Source organism: Eulemur rufifrons, chromosome 30 (assembly GCF_041146395.1).
Source record: "Eulemur rufifrons isolate Redbay chromosome 30, OSU_ERuf_1, whole genome shotgun sequence".
Classification (NCBI taxonomy): Eukaryota; Metazoa; Chordata; class Mammalia; order Primates; family Lemuridae; genus Eulemur; species Eulemur rufifrons.
In genome coordinates this window covers 86775325-86796758 of record NC_091012.1, presented here as the reverse complement: position 1 = coordinate 86796758, position 21434 = coordinate 86775325, and the positions used below count along the sequence as shown (strand labels likewise).

General features: G+C 35.5%; 1 protein-coding gene across 2 annotated transcripts in view; it reads right to left on the bottom strand.

Annotated features, from left to right (window-relative positions):
* ATRX (ATRX chromatin remodeler) overlaps nucleotides 1–21434 on the bottom strand; it is a 216863-nt gene that overhangs the window by 22054 nt on the left and 173375 nt on the right. For both annotated transcript variants that reach the window (XM_069464119.1, XM_069464120.1), the window contains 2 exons: nucleotides 17918–18095; nucleotides 16381–16575 (listed from right to left, as the gene is read on the bottom strand). In XM_069464119.1, coding sequence (XP_069320220.1) covers nucleotides 16381–16575; nucleotides 17918–18095 — 373 coding nt within the window. The remainder of the gene's footprint in view (nucleotides 1–16380; nucleotides 16576–17917; nucleotides 18096–21434) is intronic.

The window sequence follows — 21434 nt, the reverse complement described above, 5'->3', positions numbered from 1 at the left end:
TCCTGTGTCCTTGAGCAAGTTTCCTTGCTGAATTTCAGTCTCCTGGTCTATAAAATGGGCCTGGTAAGTATCTACTTCACAGGATTATTGTGGAGATTAAACATTACACATGAAGTGCTTAGCATAATGCCTGATTTACCAATGACCATTGTGTTGCTAAATCTGATGGTCAGGTCCCAGACCTGATCTTATCTCACCCATCTCACCCAGTAACATCTGACAAAATTTAACCCCTCTCTTAACCAAAATACCTTCTCTTGGTCAGCTACTGGAAGAACTCTAATGGTGTTATTTCTCTTATTTCTAACACCTTTCATAAAGGTTGTAAAGCAGACACTCACCTACAAAAAAAAAAAAAAGAGCTGGGAACAGTGGTATGGTGGTGTGCACCTGTACTCCCAGCTACCTGGGGGGCTGAGGCAGAAGGATAGCTTGAGCCTGGGAGTTGGAATCCAGCCTGGAAAACATAGTGAGACTCTGTCTCTTAAAAAAAATTTAAGAAAACATCAAAAATGTATTTCCACAGAGAGAGAGAGGCATTTAATGCCGTAACCAAGTTTTTCCAATAAAAAAAAAATTCAAGCAATGTTTGACAGAACAAATTGATATAGGAATTTTCCAAGAAAGTCCTAGATATGTGGCTATCATAAAAAAGACCAATAAGTGATTACTTGTCCTGAGAATGTATATATTTGTAAAAATGTACCTTATGCATAAAGGACACCTCTCATTACCTAGAGTGAAAAACATGATAAGCCTGAGCAACTATGAGGATAAGATAATGTTCAAACTATAAAGGACTTTAGAAGTAAGTTGATTTGTTGCTCTCACTTTACCAGAGACTGAGGCACAGAGAGGAAATGATTTGTTAATAATTCTTATGTTTAAGCCACATGTCTACAGCCAACCGATCTTCAACAAGTCGACAAGAACATACACTGGGGAGAAAGGACATCCTTTTCAACAAGTGGTGCTGGGAAAATTGGACTACCATATGCAGAAGAATGAAACTGGACCCCCTATCTCTCACCATATACAAAAATCAACTCAAGATGAATTAAAGACTCAAATGTAAGACCTGAAACTATAAGAATACTATGAGAAAACCTAGGGAAAACTCTTCTAGATGTTGGTCTAGGGAAAGAATTCACAACTAAGACCTCAAAAGCACACACAACAAAAATAAAAATAGACAAATAGGCTTAATTAAACTAAAAGGCTTCTGTACAGTGAAAGAAATAATCAACAGAGTGAACAATCTACATAACGGGAGAAAATATTTACAAACTATACGTCTGACAAGGGACTAATATCCAGAATTTACAAGGAACTCCAACAACTTAAAAAAATGCCATTAAAAATACACAAAGGACACAAATAGACATTTTGAAAAGAAGACATATAAATGGCCAATAAGCATATGAAAAAATGCTCAACATCACTAATCAGAGAAATGCAAATTAAAACCACAATGAGATATCATCTTACCCAGTCAGAATGGCTATTATTAAAAAGACACACACACACAAAAAAAACAGATGCTGGCAAGGATGTGGAGTAAGGGAACACTTATACACTGTTGGTAGGAATGTGAATTAGTACAACCTCTATGGAAAACACTATGGAAGTTTCTCAAAGAATTAAAAATAGAACTACCATTTGATCCAGCAATCCTACTACTGTGAATCCACCAAAAGGAAAAGAAATCATTCTATCAAAAAGATACTTGTACTCATACGTTTATCACAGCACTATTCACAATAGTAAAGATACGGAACAAATCTAAATGGCCATCAATGGATGACTGGATAAAGAATATTTGGTATATATACACAATGGAATACTATTCAGCCATAAAAAAGAATGAAATCTTGTCTTTTACAGCAACATGGATGGAACTGGAGGCCATTATCTTAAGATACAAAAAGACAAATATCACATGCTCTCACTTATAAGTGGGAGCCAAATAATGGGTACACATGGACGTACAGCATGGAATGATAGACAATGGAGACTTGGAAGAGTATACAGTGGGAGGGCTGTGGATGCTGAGAAATTACTCAATGGGTACAATGTACATTATTCGGGTAATGTATATATTAAAAGCCTGACTTCACCAATACCCAGTCTATGCATGTAACAAAATTACAGTTGTACCTCATAAATATATACAAATAAATTCCTGCTAAGGAAGGATCCCTTGAGCCCAGGAGTTTGAGGTTGTAGTGAGCTATGATGCCACCACTGCATTGTAGCCATGGCAACAGGGTGAGACTGTCTCAAAAAAAAAAAAAAAAAAAAAAAAACCCCAAAAACTTATGTAAAGATAAAGGGACTTGTTTGTTTTTTCCTTCTTGTCTTTATGAATGTGAATTTTGCTCATTAATAGTTGGGTGATCCCTTACTACAAAGAGATAATACCACCTATGGCTCACAGAGTTATTGTAAGAATTAAATGAAATAATGTATTTAAAGGTACATAGTACAAGCACTCAATATATATTACTGCTTTTTCCTCATATCTTATTCTGTTTTAAAAAATATTAATTTTTTTTACACATCATCTGTAAAACATTCTTGCCAAAAATATCTGTCATGAATCTAATCAAGCCCTTAGATCTAACCTCTGATTTCTAGTTTACAGAATATATCAGAGATAGAAGAATAAGTTCAAACATAGTAGGGAGAGGAAGTTACTGCATTAAATTAAAAGAGACATAACAAAGAGAACCAACCAAATACAGTGCGTGCAACTTGAGTGGATCTTGATGTGAACAAAGCAGCTATAACAGATATTTTGGAGGCAACTGGGATAATCTGAATATCAGTGTGCTATTAGAGGTTGTTAGAGAATTAAGTTATGCATTTCATGGTACTGTGGTTATATAAGAAATGTCTTACTATTTTAGAGACATACTGCATAGTAAAGTATTTACAAGTGAAATATCATAATGCATGTAACTTAACATATTTCAGGAAAATAGATGAGGGTAATGTGGCAAAACATTAATAATTGCTAAATCTAGGTGATGGGTATATGAGTGTCCACATTTTTCTGGGTTAAAAATTTTCACAATGGGAAATTTTTGAAAATTAAACATTTATTTTTCAGATTTTCTTTGTAGTAAGGGAGATGGAAAATATTCGAACATATAGCAAAAAAGAGGGCCAGGACCTTTTCTCCCCCTGGTTAGCTCTACATTTTAGCACATCAAAACAGTATACTAAAGCTGCGATGTGCATCCAAGCATCCCTATGCAGATTTTTTTAAAGCTAAAGTGAATGCATGGTTTCATGCCAGCATTATTCAAAGAGCTTCACATGGAATATTTAATTTTCATAATAACTCTATGGATGAAACTATTAACATGGGCTGCTGGCTCCCTCCCTGAAAACCAACTCTGCAGAAACTATAGAAGGGAAAAGGAAATATGAACTCCTGAAACTTACAGACACACATGTGCATATGTGCATGCATATGCACACAGACACAGACATCCCTGGAATGACAACTGGAATCATATGCCATCTGAAGCAGAGTTATTGAAACACACGGAATAAGGAAGATATTACCAATATGAAAATCAAACAAAAATTATTTTTAAAAGAGTCGAAATATTAAGGGCAAAAAGTAACAGTTGAAATAAATATAAATAGTAGGAGGGGTACAGCTGAATAACTTAGTGAATTAGAAGATCAGACTGAAGCACTCTTTCAGAAGACAGTAGGAAAGGATAAAGAAATAGGAATGCAAAAGAAAAGTTAAAAGATATGGAGACTAAAAGCAAGAAAGCAAGGAGCAGGAGATGGAGAGGAAGAGGGGGAGGAGAAGGGAAAGAGGAAAGAAAGAAGGAGGAAGAAAAAGTATAAAGTCACATCAAGGGAGAGTGTCTCAATTTACTTCTTGCACAAGTTTAATCTTATAAAATATTGATGTCAGCATAGTATAGTTCAGTGGTTAAAAAGTATGGGGCAATAACTGTCAAACGGAGAACCAAATTAAGGACTCAGTACCCTTCAAAATAGCAACAAAGAAAATAAAATACCTAGGAATATATTTAACTAAGGAGGTAAAGGACCTCTATAGGGAGAACTATGAAACACTGAGGAAGGAAATCGCAGAACATGTAAATAGGTGGAAAACCATACCATGTTCATGGATCGGTAGAATCAACATTGTTAAAATGTCTATACTGCCCAAAGTGATCTACAGATTCAATGTAATCCCTATTAAATTACCAATATCTTTTTTCACAGTCATAGAAAAAATAATTTTACGCTTTGTATGGAACCAGAGAAGACCCCGTTTAGCAAAAGCAATCTTAAACAACAAAAACAAAATGGGAGGTATTAATTTGCCAGACTTCAAACTATACTACAAGGCTGTGGTTCTTAAAACAGCCTGGTACTGGCACAAGTGCAGGGACACAGACCAGTGGAACAGAACAGAAAATCCAAATATAAAACCATCCTCATATAGCCATCTAATCTTTGACAAAGCAGACAAAAACATACTCTGGGGAAAAGATTCCTTATTTAATAAATGGTTCTGGGAAAACTGGATAGCCACATGTAGAAGACTAAAACAGGACACACAGCTCTCACCCCTCACAAAAACAAATCACGGTGGTTAACAGACTTAAACCTTAGGTCAGAAACTATTAGAATTCTAGAAGAAAACGTAGGAAAGACTCTTACAGACACTGGCCTAGGCAAAGAATTTATGAAGAAGACCCCTAAGGCAATCACAGCAGCAACAAAAATAAATAAATGGGACCTGATCAAATTAAAAAGCTTCTGCACAGCCAAAGAAACAGTCACGAGAGTACACAGACAACCTACAGAATGGGAAAGAATTTTCGCATACTACACATCAGATAAAGGACTGATAACAAGAATCTATTTAGAACTCAGGAAAATCAGTAAGAAAAAATTGAACAACCCTATCAAAAAGTGGGCAAAGGACATGAATAGAAATTTTTCAAAAGAAGATATAAAAATGGCTAACAAACATATGAAAAAGTGTTCAACATCTCTAATCATCAGGGAAATGCAAATCAAAACCACAATGAGATATCACTTAACCCCAGTGAGAATGGCCTTTATCAAAAAGTCCCAAAACTATACATGTTGGCGTGGGTGTGGAGAGATAGGTACACTCATACACTGCTGGTGGGACTGTAAACTAGTGCAGCCACTGTGGAAAGCAATGTGGAGATACCTTAAACAGATTCAAGTAGACCTACCATTCGATCCAGCAATCCCATTATTGGGCATCTACCCAGAAGAACAAAAGTCATTTATAGCAGCACAATTCACAATCGCAAAGATGTGGAAACAACCCAAATGCCCATCGATTCATGAATGGATTAGCAAAATGTGGTATATGTATACCATGGAATATTACTCAGCTATTAGAAATAATGGCAATATGGCATCTCTTTGGTTCTCCTGGAGAGAGTTGGAACCCATTCTATTAAGTGAAGTATCCCAAGAATGGAAAAATAAGCACCACATGTACTCACCAGCAAACTGATTTCCCTGAGTGCACATTTGGGAATAACACCAATTGGGTATCGGACAGAGGTCGGGGCTGGGTGGAAGGGATGGGTGTATACCTACCTGATGAGTGCGATGCGCACTGCCTGGGGAATGGACACGCTTGAAGTTCTGACTAGGGGTGGATGGGGTGGGGGGAGGGGATGGGTGCACACCTACATGATGAGAGTGATGTGCACTGTCTAGGGAATGGACACAACTGAAGCTCAGACTCGGGGGGATGGGGAGGCATGGGCAATGTATATAGCCTGATCTTTTGTACCCCCATAATGAGCTGAAAAACAAACAAAAAATAAAAATTAAAAAAAAAAGTATGGGGTTCTGGAGTCAGAGCACTGAGTTCACACATATATGCTACCACTTAGTAGCTGTGTGACTTTTCTTTATTTTTAATAGAGACAGAATCTCACTCTGTCAACCAGGTTGAACTTCAGGGGTGTGATCACAGCTCACTGTAACTTCGAACTCCTGGGCTTAAGTGATCCTACTGCCTCAGCCTCTTGAGAAGCTAGGACTACAGATGCATGGCACCAAACTGGCTAATTTTAAAAAAATTGTTGTAGAGATGTGGTCTCACTATGTTGCCCTGGCTGGTCTCGAGCTCCTGGACTCAAGTGATCCTCCCACCTTGGCCTCTCAAAGTGCTGTGATTATAAGAGTCCCCGCACCCAGCCTCTATGTAGCTTCTCTATGCCATAATTTCATCATCCATAAAATAGAAATAAATGGTACCTGCTTTGTAAGGTGGCTATAAGGATTAAATGAGATAATGCTAGTAAAACCCTTAGCAAAATGCCTGGTATAAAAAATCGTGCTAGTGTGGTTTACATGGATTATCTCCTCTTTGAGGGAAGTACTTTTATCTTCTTATCTCCTTGAGAAAAGTGAGGCTTAGAAACTTATGTGGCTTGCCTAATATCATACCTCAAAAAGGGTGGTTGGCAGGTTTTCTGGAAGAGGGACAGGGCTTAAACAAATTGTTCTTTTTACTTGGCCTCAACCATCCCAGCAAACACTGGAAGACTTTTGTAATTTAGAAAGAAACAGTAGAATTAAAACAATTTCTCTGGAGCTTTTTATATTTTCTTGTGGTCTATTCTTTTTTTTTTTCTGGTATTCAGATGACTAATCATCATTCTTATACTAGTGAATATAAATATAAGAACAATACTATACTAAACTTGTGATAAAAGAAGCAAAGAAGGAGAAGACAATAATATCAAACCTCATATACGCTTTAATTATGAGCATGGCTTCTCAGAGGTATATGTCAACAAATACTGAGTTCATGATCCACCGCGTGGTTCATGCACCATCACTAACTAACACTTGCTCTATAATTAAAAGGGTTCTTTTGGACCTTTATTCTCAAAGTAAATGTATGCAAGTTCAGAGATAGTTCCTAAAATAGGTTGATTAGTTATTTCATACTTCATATCAAATTATTTTAATGGAGCATATTTCACTCGTGTTAAAAATGACTAAGGTAAAGCCATATATTACCATCTGCTGGCTAACAAAACTACACAGTAACATCTCTGTTCAGTAAACTATGCTTTGAGGTACTAAAGCTTGAATAAAGGACTAAAGACATGGGGAGAAAACTGTATACAAAATCAGGGTGGAGAAAGCAAACCTAAAGCCTTACTTAGGGTACTTTACTTTAAATCCCCATTTTGTTCTTCCTATAATACCAACAAGTAGTCCACATTTAAAAACATGTAAGTAGTACAGTGATGGAAATGGGAAGTGTGAAAAAAACCTTTCTAAGCCAGTTTTACCGGCTTTTGTTTTCTTAATAAAGGGTACAGAATTTAGATTGTGTACACTGTACTTAAGAGGAACAAAACACACACTTAAGCATATTATGAAATATGACCTTAACCAAGATTTTCATCTCTGATATCTATATAATTTATAAGTTTATTAACAGAAAAGGCACTTTCCCTAACATAATTTACATAAATGTTAACAGAGGTTAGCTATTACTTCAATACTTAAAAAACAAACAAGAATCAGTCAACAAATTTACATCATTAGATGTAGATTTGAAACTTGTGTTAAACTACTTGCAAGTAGTTTAGAAACTCGTGTTAAACTACTTATTAGAAAGTTGTGTTAAATTACTTATAAGTTCAGATCATGCTGCGGTTTCAAAATGGCTGAGGAACATTATCCTTTATGAACAGACACTTTGTAGACATGATTCAAGAGACCCTGAAATCAATTTATTAAAAAATAGGTTCACAAGACTACAAGACCATTATATCCCAAAAAGGTAAAAGCAACAGCAGCAACAGTAAGAATCCACTGAGGAATTTAAGATAATATAAGTAATGATATGGGGTGGTGAATGAAGCTAAGATATCAGATTCAGTATAGAACTGAAGACACAAAAGACACACTAAAGCTTCAATTCTCTTCCTTTTACAAGCCCGCTATGACAGATGAATCACTCTTCATTTCAATTTTACTACTTGCAAAATAAGTCTGATACTAGCACTGCCTTTCAATGACATATGGATTATTCAGGAACAATAAAAGTTCAGTTAAATATCACTATAGAGGTAACAAAAATTTCAAAAAAGGCCAGATAAAAATGCCCAGCATTGTATTATTCACTACCGATCACAGACAAGGAGCAAAGAATGTAGTTCTTGCCTTTAAAGAGCTGCAAAGATAGGCTGGGCGGGGTGGCTCATGCCTGTAATCCTAGCACTCTGGGAGGCTGAGGTGGGAGGATCGCTTGAGCTCAGGAGTTTGAGACCAGCCTGAGCAACAATGAGACCCCGTTTCTACTAAAAAGGTAGAAAAATTAGCCAGGTGTCATGGCCTGTGCCTATAGTCTCAGCTACTCAGGAGGATGAGGCAGGAGGATCACTTGAGCCCAAGACTTTGAGGTTGCAGTGAGCTATAATGATGCTACTGTACTCTACAGAAGGCGACAGAGGGAGACTCTGTCTCACAAAAAAAATAAATAAATAAAAGTTGAAAAGATAAAGATAAGGAAAATAGGAAAATAGTCAAGTGGCTAATAAATTAAGTCTGAGATGTTAAACCAAATTAGAAGTAGAGAACTAAAACACTAAACAAGAATAGAAATGCAGGGCTGGGTGCGGTGGCTCACGCCTGTAATCCTAGCACTCTGGGAGGCCGAGGTGGGGAGGATTGTCTTGGAGGCCGAGGCAGGGAGGATCACTTGAGGTCAGGAGTTTGAGACCAGCCTGAGCAAGAGTGAGACCCTGTCTCTACTAAAAAATAGAAACAAATTAGCTGGACAACTAAAAATAATATATAGAAAAATTAGCTGGGCATGGTAGCGCATGCCTGTAGTCCCAGCTACTCGGGAGGCTGAGGTAGGATTGCTTAAGCCCAGGAGTTTGAGGTTGCTGTGAGCTAGGCTGACGCCATGGCACTCTAGCCCGGGCAACAGAGCAAGACTCTGCCTAAAAAAAAAAAAAAAAAGAATAGAAATGCAGGAAGAGTAATTATGTAATATGACTTAAAGAAGTAGTGATGAGACAGAAAGAGATACAGTAATCACACATCAAGTATGTTGAAAATAAGTGCCCTCAGGACTATTGAAGTACAAAGAAAAATCAATTCATAAAAGGCATGCAATTTAATAACTATTTAGATAATAGCAATGGAGGGGGAAGAAAATATATCATTTTTAACAGTCTCTCATCTTAAAAAATTATGGGTAAGAAGGCGTTTATATTTGTACTGTAATAATAGGAACCAACTTTGAAAATATCTTTAATAAAAGCAGGTTCAAATACCAAGAAATTGCTCACCACAAATATCAAAATACCTACTTGTACCCATTTCATAGGACCAATTTTCAAATTCTATTAAAGGATTGGCAAAGTTAAATGAAATTCTACATATAAACCTAGGGAACAAAGTTAACATTTATTGAGTACCTACATTGTGCCTGGTAGTTCTCTGTCCCCACGGCTACCACCTCAATTCAGGCTCACATTATCTCTCTCACCTGGATCATTTTAATAGTGTCCTAACAAGTATCTTAATATCCATTTTCTTTTCCCCAATCTATCCACCACACTGATATACAAAATGATTTTTTCTAAAATGAAAATCTGATGTCTCTTGCTTAAAATTTTTAAATATATCCCATAGCCGATAAGACAACGTACAAACTCTTAACTTTTATGATCTGATTCCCACCTATCTTCACTGTCTTTTACCTTTTCCTATACCCACCCTTACTCTACCACTATCTCTTTACACTTATTTTTAACTACTTAAGGCTCCTCAAACTTGTCATGCTGTTTTATGCATGTATTTCTTTTTTTTTTTTTTGCTCCCCCTCCCGAAGGGCCTTCTGCCCTTTTGCCCTCCTAGCAATGCAAACTTAGCTAACCACTTCTATTTTCAACATTTATTCAAGCCCTCCTAATATCAAGTCCCCATCTCCAAATTTTCTAAGAAAAAAATGAATATTCTTTCCTTGGTGCCTACACAGATTTCTATTATAGCATCCATAACTTTTATTATAATTACTTGCTTAAAGTAAGCTTATTAAACTATAGGCTTCTTGGGAGCAGGATCCTAGACTAACTTATCAATGTATCCTTAGTGACCAGCATAATGACTGGCACATCATGGGCACCCCAAAAAGTTTTAAATCAATGAATGAATAAATAAGTTTCATTATTTAGGTTAACATTTTTCATTGCCTAACCCTTTAAAAGCTAGAGTATATCATCAGTTATTGAGTTCTACTATTTATTTTCTTGAAATGTCTGATTCACTCCACAATCATCACCCTATTATATGTTCTTATCCTGGATTTTACTGCCACGCTAATTTTCCAAAAGCCCACATTCATCATACAACAGCCCCATTCAAGAACTTATAATAAATACGATTTTAAAGCCAAATGCCTCCATTTGCTTTTCATGGCTTTCCTACTCATCCCACCTCAACTCTTCATCTGGCCAATTTCATCATCCCTTAAGCCTGGTACATAAATTCTTACCCAAACTGTTTAATCCCTCACTCACACTTCATTCTTTCCTTTATCCAATTAAATACTAACCACCTTTTATGGGCTGACTAGTCTGATTTTTTCCCATCAAAATTGTACCTGAATCCCCCATCCTCCCCTTCCTAACTATTACAGCAAACATACTCAGTACCACTCACATTAGCACTTCATTCTTTCATTTTTAAGAATGTTACTTTTCTCTCACCAACTAGACTATCAGCTCCTTCAGGTAAATCTCATATACATCCTATTATACTCCCTTTTTAGATCCCTTGCAGGTTTTAGTTACTATGACAGAAAGGCAGCATGCTATAGTGTTTTAAAAACTTTTTAAAAAGCAGATATACTCTCTCTTTAAATCTTATGCTGAAGTCTAATATATAGAAAGATAAAAGAAGAGGGACTCTTCTTTGAAATGTGATGCAGGGCTTGGCGTGCTGCTTGCCTGGCCTCTCTGGACTTGTTTAGCCACATGGTAGCAGCCCCTAAAGCACATCTGTGCAGATCTCTTGGGTTCCTTGGAACACAATTTGAAAACTACTGAATTCAAATTCTAGCTCTAACGCTTACTGTCCATGTACCCACGGGCAATTACAAACTCTCTAAGCCTCAGTTTCTTGAGATAGTACATATGAGAAAGGCCTTAAGAAACCTTAAAGCTTTCTATAAATTTGAAGAATTTAAACTTAACAAACCATGAGCTAAACTGACTATATTATACAATCTTAACAGTTTTCTATCTTACAATATTATTGACTGTGAAAGCATTCTATATTTTAAAATCCAGATATATTTTAAATAAAGGAACCTAAATGTCATTTAGTTCTGGGAATCTCAGGCCCTGTGCCTTGTTTCTTGTACTTTTAACTTTCTAATCTCCATGTGGGGGGCAATAAAGTATAATGATGAAGAGCACATGCTTTCGGCCGGACATGATGGCTCACGCCTGCAATCCTAGCACTCTGAGAGGCCGAGGTGGGAGGATTGCTCGAAGTCAGGAGTTTGAGACCAGCCTGAGCAAGAGTGAGACCCCGTCTCTACTAAAATAGAAAGAAATTAGCCAAACAACTAAAATAGAAAAAATTAGCCGGGCATGCTGGTGCATGCCTGTAGTTCCAGCTACTCATGAGGCCGAAGCAGTAGGATTGCTTGAGCCCAGGAGTTTAAGGTTGCTGTGAGCTAGGCTTATGCCACATTAAAATAGAATAATGGTAGATTTAAACTCCGAAGTGGCACTAAGCCATTATCCAAAGAATTTGATAAAGGTTATCACAAAAATAAACTCTCTCTTAAATGCTGTATCAGTGAAATTCAAGTAGTTCACAAAATATTTGCTCATATATACAAATGACATTTAAAAAATATTTCCAAAATGCTAAGTGTACGTGTTACTTTGACACGTACACTAAAAATTTAACTGGAGAAATCACTGATTTATATTAACATTAGGAAACCATTATTTTCTATTACCTTTTGCTTTAATTAAATGTGTCCAACCACATGAAGGACTAATATACTTTTGAGTTTTTTACAAGTGACTAAAGTGACTTTGGTATAGTGACATCATACCCTTGCTGCTTTCCCAATTCTCTTAACAGTTGCATAGAACATTAAATGCTTGAATTTAAAACCAAGAGACAGGAAATATACCACCCCCCCCACACACACACACAGAAAATTTCCCCAAATGGCCTTTTTGGTAAATACAATAGGTTTAAATATATAAAATCTTTATTTAGATTAGAAAACATACAGATTTTCTCTTATGTTCAAAGAGGTCAAAATGATATCTACCATCATATTAAATTTTTTAAAATAAATACACAACCACCATTTTACCTAGGAGTGTCTTTACTTGCAATATTAATATTAAATAACATTTTCCTATGCAAGAACGATGGACTAGAAGATAGATGTAGATACTAGTCCTGGCTCTGCCACTTACTAGCTGAAAACTGTGGGCAAGTCGCTTAATAAACCTAAGTTTCCCCATCTATAAAACAAGATGGCTTCACTGGATTGCATCTAAGGGTCCTTTTTCAAGTGTGGAAGTTTTACTTGCTTTACAAGAGTGAAAGATATCAAGTAAGAGACACTATTTTATTTTCTGATTAAACAGATGAATAAACAATTATTTCCCTCTGGTGGGCAATGTGTTAGAGCAGAAATAACAGAATTTATAGTGAGGAAATCTGAATTACAGTACTGATTCAACAAATAAATTACTGACTTTGGCCTTAAATATGTCATTTCATTTACTCTTTCTGAGACTCCATGTTTTCATCTGTAGAACAGGAGTAATGACATTATTTACCTTACCAACCTCAAAAACTATTCCACTGATGAACTGAGGTAACATGAAAATACCTTGAAACTTCTAAGTACTATAGTTTTTAAGTAAAAATTCTTTTAAATTTAGAGCTACATCTCCATAATTTTTTGACATACAAAATGCTATACTGTTTCATGCCTTAGGTTTAAGTCTGTTATCCATCTTGAATTTATTTTTGTGAGAGGTGGGGATCCAGTTTCAATCTTCTGCATGTAGCTATCCAGTTTTCCCAGCACCATTTATTCAAAAGAGATTCTTTTCCCCAGTGTATATTTTTGTCTGCTTTGTCAAAGATTAGATTACCATATGCAGATGGTTTCATCTCCGGATTCTCAGTCCTGTTCCAAAGGTCTATGTCTCTATTCTTGTGCCAATATCATGCTGTTTTAGTTACTATAGCCTTGTAGTACAACTTGAAGTCTGGTAGACTGATACCTCCTAGTTTGTTCTTTTTACTTAAGATTGCTTTGGCTATACGAGGTCTTCTCTGGTTCCATACAAAGCGTAGAATTATTTCTTCTAGATCTGTAAAGAATGATGATGGTACTTTGATAGAGATTGCATTAATTCTGTTGATCACTTTAGGTAGTATGGACATTTTAATGATATTGATTCTACCAATCCATGAGCAAGGTAGATTTTTCCATCTGTTTACATCTTCTATAATTTCTTGTCTTAGTGTCTCGTAGTTCTCCCTGTATAAGTCACTTCTTTCATTAAATATATTCCTAGATATTTAATTTTCTTTGAGGCTATTATAAAAGGTATTGTGTTTTTGATTTGACATTCGGCTTCACTGTTATTGGCGTATATGAATGCCTCTGATTTGTATGCATTGATTTTGTATCCTGAGACTTACTGAATTCATTTATCAATTCTAGGAGCAAAGAATTTTTGGAGAAGACCCCCAAAGCAATCACTGCAGCAACAAAAATAAATAAATGGGATCTGATCAAATTAAAAAGCTTTTGCACAGCTAAGGAAACTATCATTAGAGTGAACAGACAGCCTACAGAATGGGAGAAAATATTTGCTCTCTACACATTCGATAAAGGGCTGATAACAAGAATCTATCTAGAACTTAAAAAAATCAACAAGAAAAAAATCAAACAACCCCATCAATAAATGGGCAACGGAAATGAACAGAAACTTTTCAAAAGAAGACAGAATAATGGCCAGCAAACATATAAAAAAGTGTTCAACATCTCTAATCATTAGAAAAATGCAAATCAAAACCATAATGAGATATCACCTAACCCCAGTGAGATTGGCCTCTATCAAAAAATCCCAAAACAACAAATGCTGGCAAGGATGTGGAGAGACAGGAACACTCTTACACTGTTGGTCGGACTGCAAATTGGTGCAACCTCTGTGGAAAAGAATTTGGAGATACCTCAAAGAGCTAAACATAGAAATACTATTTGATCCAACAATAAATAGCACTATTAGGCATCTACCCAAAAGAGCAAAAGACATTCTATAATAAAGACATCTGCACCCGAATGTTTATGGCAGCACAATTCACTATTGCAAGGATGTGGAAACAACCCAAGTGCCCATCAATTCATGAGTGGATTACTGAAATTTGGTATATGTGTAAATTTGGTATACAATGGAATATTACTCAATTATAAGAAACGACAGTGATCTAGCACCTCTTATATTTTCCTGGATTGAGCTTGAGCCCATTATCCACAGTGAGGTATCACAAGATTTGAGGAATAGTCTCCACATGTACTCCCCGTGAAATTGGTACTAACTGATCAACACTATGGTGCTCACACAGTAGTAATACTCTCCAGGGATTAAGGGGTTGGGGGGGAAAACTCACAACTAATGGTCACAGACACAGTGAGCATTATAGAGGGGAAGTGGATGCCTCTAAACCTTGCTTGGGTGAGGCAAAGACATAAAATGTAACCAGAAGATATTTGCACTTCAGTGTTTATTGCAGCATTATTCACAATGGCTAAAATGTGGAATCAGCTGAAGTGTTTACCAAGGGACGAATGGATAAAAAAGATGTGATGTATATACACAATGGAATATTATTTAGCCATGAAAAAGAAGGAAATTTTGTCATTTGCAGAAACATGGATGGATCTGGAGGACATTTTTTTAAGTGAAATAAACCAGGCACAAAAAGACAAAAAAAAAAATGCTATAATGTATTCAACTTGGTAAGTTTGAAGAAAAGTATATACCTACAAAACCATAACCACAATCAATACCATAAACATATCTATCACCTCTAACGATGTCCTCCCACCTTCATTATTTTGTGATAAGAACACTTAACATAAGATCTACCCTCTTAGTACATTTTTAAGTATATAATACAATATTATTAACAATAGGCACTATGCTATACAGTAGATCTCTACGACTAAATTATCTTGCCTAACTGAAACTTTGTGCCCTTTGACCAATACCTCCTCATTTCCTACTCTCCCCACCCCCTATAAGTAATCATTCTACTCTTGGCTTCTATGAGTTTGAGTATTTTAGATTCCTCATATAAATGGGATCATGTAGTATTTGTCTTTCTGTGTTTGGCTTATTTTACTTAGCATAATGCCCTTCAGATTCATGCATGTTATTGGAAATGGCAGCATTTCCTTTTTCTAAGGCTGAATAATATTCCATTGTATTTATATACCACATTTTCTTTATCCATTCTTCTGCTGATGGACATTTATGTTGCTTCCATGTCTTAGCTATTGTGAATAATGACTACAATCAATATGGGAGTTCAGATATCTCTTCAAGATCCTTATTTCAATTCCTTTAGATATACGCCCAGAAGTGAAATTGCTGGGATCACAACATAGTTCTATTTTTAATTTTGTGAAGAACCTCTACATTGTTTTCAATAGTGAGTGTACCAATTTATATTCCCAACAAGAATGTACAAGGATTCCCTTTTCTCCACATCCTCACCAACACTTAGTGTCTTTTCTTAAATAATAACCATCCTAACAAGTGTGAAGTGATATCTCATGGTGGTTTTGATTTGCATATCCCAGATGATTAGTGACATTGAGCACCTTTTCATATACCTGTTGGACATCTGCTGATTCTTAATTGCTCTCTGACAGAAAAGAATGTTACAGAAGACACAGTTTAATTTTATATAGAATTATTTAAATTGTATATGCCTGCCCTCTACCAGAGGTTTATTAAAAGAGGATAGTTTATTAAACTACACTATTTCCTTTAAGGTTTCTACTTGGAGACCTTTTTCTGGAAGGCTGAACATTTTATTTGGCACAGAATACACTATCTTTCTGTGGTTGTTATATGGAGAACTAATCAAGCCCCCTCTCATTTATAATTATCTCAGCAAAATTTATTAAATATAATTTTCTCTTTGAAAGGTTCTGAAATACAGCCTTGATGAGATGACTAACTTTCTAATAGTAGTAAATTTCCTTCATCCATGTTTTTTTTAAGCTAATAATCTAAATATGTTTACCTTTGGCAGCATGGGAGTATCCCTCTTCTTCTTCTTTTCTGAATTAGGGTCATCTAATAAGTCTGGCTCAAAAGTATAAAGTTCAGTAAGCTCATTCATAGTAAAATGACGCTCAACCTGCTGCTGATCAACGACTCGAAAAGACAGTGACTGTTTAGTTACTTGCCGATCATAAATCTTATCTTCCATGGTTCCCTTTGTAAAAAGAAGGAACAACGTACAAATAGAATTTATAAACATGAAACTTAATCAAGGAGAAACATACTTACTGGTTGATATGTAATGGTAAAACTTCATGGCAATATGTTCGCATAAAGAAAAATTCATCAACAATGTTGCTTAATTCATGAAAGATTTCAACTTTCAGCACAGTTTAACATGACAAATTAAGAAAATTAAATCGATGATAATCATTCTATACTGTCTGAGCAAAATGCATTCAGGTGTTACTTTATATATTTCTACACTTGGTGGAAGGAGGAGAGCAGGCAGATAACCAGCATAAACAGAAAAAAAAGGGCACACAAAATAAAAATTTAGGTGGGTATTGAAGTTATAATGCAAGAGAGCAGTTTAATTACTTTTTCAATATCATATAAGCTATCAACAATCTCTATAAACTGCCTTTATAGCAGGTCTTACTTTCTATAATTTCAAGACAACTAATATAAAGTTCTATATACATTACATATAAACTACATTACATTAAATGTATATTAAATATAATGTATTATAGATTATACAGTAGAATGTAAAGAAACTCTAAATTTAAATAACAGGAAAGAGTTTACAATGAGGTTATCAATCATATTAGGTACTAAAGAAGATCAAATAAGCAAGGATTTACCAGTAAAACCCAGTCTCTGGTTGAGAAACTCAGATTTGGAGGCAGGTGGAGAGTGGTGGTAGCACCTGCTCCCAAAGCAGATGTACCAGTTAAAAAGGCAATTTGATCCTATAAACTTGTATTACCTTGAAATGCATTCACTTCTTTGATTTCATTAATACTTATTTTTCTCAAACTTGAGTTTCTGTTTTTTAAGACCTGAGTTTATATTTAAAGAAGAAAAATATTCTTGCCTAGAAAGTATTAAATATTCTTTGTAATGATTCTATGTTAATTTTACCCACATTTTTCAAATTAAGAGAATACCTGGTGGCCACTGAAAAACAATGATCATCTGACTTTTTCATCTATAAGCAAATCAGATTTATTAACAGTTATTTGGCTTTTCTATCTTTATTAATAGATGAACTAAAAATGTTTGACTTTCCTGAACTAGCAAGAAAATATCAATTCTGTTTACTCATGCAAAACAATTTCAACCTGAGAAAGTTGACATTATAGAAAATGACAAATTACAAAACAGAAAATCATGAGAGATGCCAAAATTGACTTATGCTGACTCATGTATAGGATTGACAGTTTCAACTTTGTTTGCCTCTCTGTAATACATGTATGTTCTGCACCTCTAAAATACTATCAGTTTCATCCAGTCTTTCAATATGAAAAAGAAAATATAAATTATAAACCTACCTGAGCTAAGAACCTATATACATAAACAGGCTTAGTTTGTCCAAAGCGATAAACTCTGAATATACTCTGGATGTCATAAGATGGATTCCAAGAAGCATCAAATATAATTACTCGATTAGCAGCTACCAGATTAATTCCTAGAGATCCTGCTTTGGTGGAAATAATAAACAATCGCCCCCTGAAAATGAAAATATAGAATAAATGCTTTAGTAACCAGTGCTTTACAGATATTTCAATTATGATACAACTTTTTGATCCATAGACAGTTTTTTGAACAATCAGGAGTTCAGAGAATTTGTTTCTTACTTACTGAAGAAAATAAGACATTATTCTAAGGAATCAGGTTGATGATTTGTATTCCCAGGAAGAAGTGCTAGAAAATGAAATAGTCTGATTTAAGAATAAAGATGAAATGAAAATCATATGTTTACAATGTAGTCAAGGTTTTATTTACAGATTGCTGAGTAAATTTAGAAAATGTGTAACTTGAAAGCCCATTTTGTATTGGGTACTGTTAGGGGCACTAAGTACATCAAAATGAAGGGCAGTGTTCAAGGAACTGAGTACAGTAGGGGTGACTCATATGCAAACACTTATAAAATAGTGTAATGAATGTAAGGAGAGAAGTTAGATAGATTCAAGGTACTAAGGTAGGTAGAATGGGAGGAAGAAGACACAGGGCTCCAGGAAGGATGTACCTAAGGAAATAAAAACTGATGTGTTGGAACACAAGGATTTATAATATTTTTAGAGGAGAACTGGGAATAAATTAGAAACAGGTACATAGAAAACTAAGCAAATGGTAAAAACAAATCAATACTTTAGCAAAAATAGGTGCACAAAAAAAGACAAGTAATCAGTATTTTAAATGGCTTAAGAATATTTACATAGTCACAATAGAGCAAACACACCAAATTGATTTAGGCAAATATTATAAAAAAATTGTATTGAGAAAACGAATGCAGAAAGGCATGCATGTGCTTGTGGGTAAATTGCCACTTTAGACTGTAGAAACGATACACAATGTCTGTCCGGAAAGTATCCAGCCATTGTTACTATAAGGAGAATAGTTTGGGCGACATCAATGCAACCTGGCAGCCAAGAAGAGTGGACTGTAATGTGTATGTGTGAACAACTAAGACTTCACTATACTAATCAGCGGGGCGCTAAATGCTGTTGAGTGAGCGAGCATGTGTACTGTGTGGCCGTCACATTCTAAATGACTGAGTGGGTAGAGCAACGAAATCTCCATCAAATTTTGCATTAAGCTTGAACACTGCCCTGCAGAAACTATTCAGATGATTGAGAAGGCTTTCGGGGATGACGCAATGAGTGCAACGCAAACAAAAGTGTAGCACAAGCATTTCAAAGATGGTCGAGAATCTGTTGAAAGTGATCCATATACTGGAAGGCCTGAAACAAGCAGAACACCTGACAATGTTGAACATGTATGGGCTGCAATCAACTAAGATTAGTGACAGACAGTACAAGAACTAGAAGCTGATCTGGGGATTCCAAAAACAACTGCGTGCGAGATTTTGATGCAGGATCTTGGCACACAACGTGTCATGGCAAAATACATTCTGTAGCTTCTGCTACCAGAGCAGAAGGAACATTGTGCTGCATTTGCTAAAGACTTGCTTTAAACCACTACCAATGAACAAGATTTCCTTAAGAAGGTCATAATTGGAGATAAACAGTGGGTCTACGGCTATGATCCAGAAACAAGGCCCAGTCGCCCCAATGGAAGTCACCTGGTTCTCCACGCCCGATGAAGGCGTGGAAAAATTGCAGCAAGATCAAGACCATGTTAACTGAATCTTTTGATTGGGAAGGTGTTGTCCATCACAAGTTCACGCCTCCAGGCCAATTAATAAGAAGGACTACTACCTCAATGTTCTTTGTTGGTTGAGAGATGCAAATACAATGAAAATGGCCACAGCTATGGGTAAACGTTGATTGGCAGCTTCATCACAACAACTTGCCTGCCCATGCATCACGTCTCATGCAGACTTTCTAGGCGAAACATCAAATCACCCAGGTAAGCCAGCCCTCCTACAGCCCAGATTTGGCACCCTGAAACTTCTGGTTTTTCCCAAAACTAAAATCACCTTTAAAAGGGAAGAGATTTCAGACCATCAATTCAGGAAAATACGACGAAGCAACTGGTGGTGATTCTAACAAAGGATTTTGCAAGTGTTTTGAACAGTGGACGAGATGCTGGGAGAACAGTGTGAGGTCCTAAGGTGCCTACTTTGAAGGGAACTGAGGCATCGCTGCCCTATGTCTTGTATCTTCTTCAATAAATGTCTCCATTTTTCATACTACATGGCTGGATACTTTCTGGACACATCTCTTAAATAAGTTAATACAGAAGAAATGCCAAGAGTTGAAATTGGTTACTTCCAAAAAGTAGAAATCATGGGTAGAAAGAAGTTGGTCACAGGACTGCTTTCTATTTGAGGCCTTGTAAAATTATTTGCTTTTTTAAAACTATGTAAGTATATTACTTTGATATTAATAAAAATTTAATTTGAAAAAGATTATATATAACATTTTTCGAAAATATAAACAAGTCTAAAGAAAAAAAAATTACTCAGTTCCACTCCCCAGAAACAACCTCCATTCCAATACTGATACATTTCATGTAGGTTTCTTTTTTTCTCAGTATCTACTTTTTGGGTTTTACACAGTCAAGATAACATCTGTACATACAGTTTATATTATGAGCATTTCCTTGAATTTCTTAATAAACATCATGCTTCTTAGCTGCATGATATTTCATTGGATAACTATACAATACTAATTCATTTATTGTTGACAACTTATATTAGAATAAGAAAATCCCTGGAATATAATAAGCTCTCAACAATCACCATAAAATGCCTTTATACCAAGCCTTATTTTCTTTCATGATAGAAAATTAAAAACAAATGCCGTGCCATTACATTTATGGCATTATATACTAGAGTGCAAAAGAACTCTAAATTTTGAGAAAGAGTTTACAATTTAGTTTACTAATCATATACTAAAGAAAAACCTGGTACAAAATGAACAGATATACTAAATTCATGTTTTATGTCAACATGGAGCGATCACACATCTAGGAATACAGCCTCCAGAAATTATCACAATAGTTGACCAATTTTCCAGAAAATACATTTGTCACAATGTTATTTATAATAATAGCATACAGCTGAAAATAAAAAATACATAATAACATAGGGAGCTAAATTATGCTCTGGCTATGTTACCATTAAAAATCCAAAATACTACGTTATGTGGGGGGGGGGGGAAGCAAAATATAGAGCCTTATTGAATATAATTGTAACTGCATTAAAAACATACATACAACGTTAACAGTGGTTATCTCTGGTCAGAGGGATTATAATGACTATTTTCTTTTTATACTTACCTATAATACATATTCATTACAGAGAACAAACAGTGGTTTCTTTAATTAGTGGACACATTTAAGGGTTTATGGGCAAATGCTACTCCAAAATTATTCAAGTTA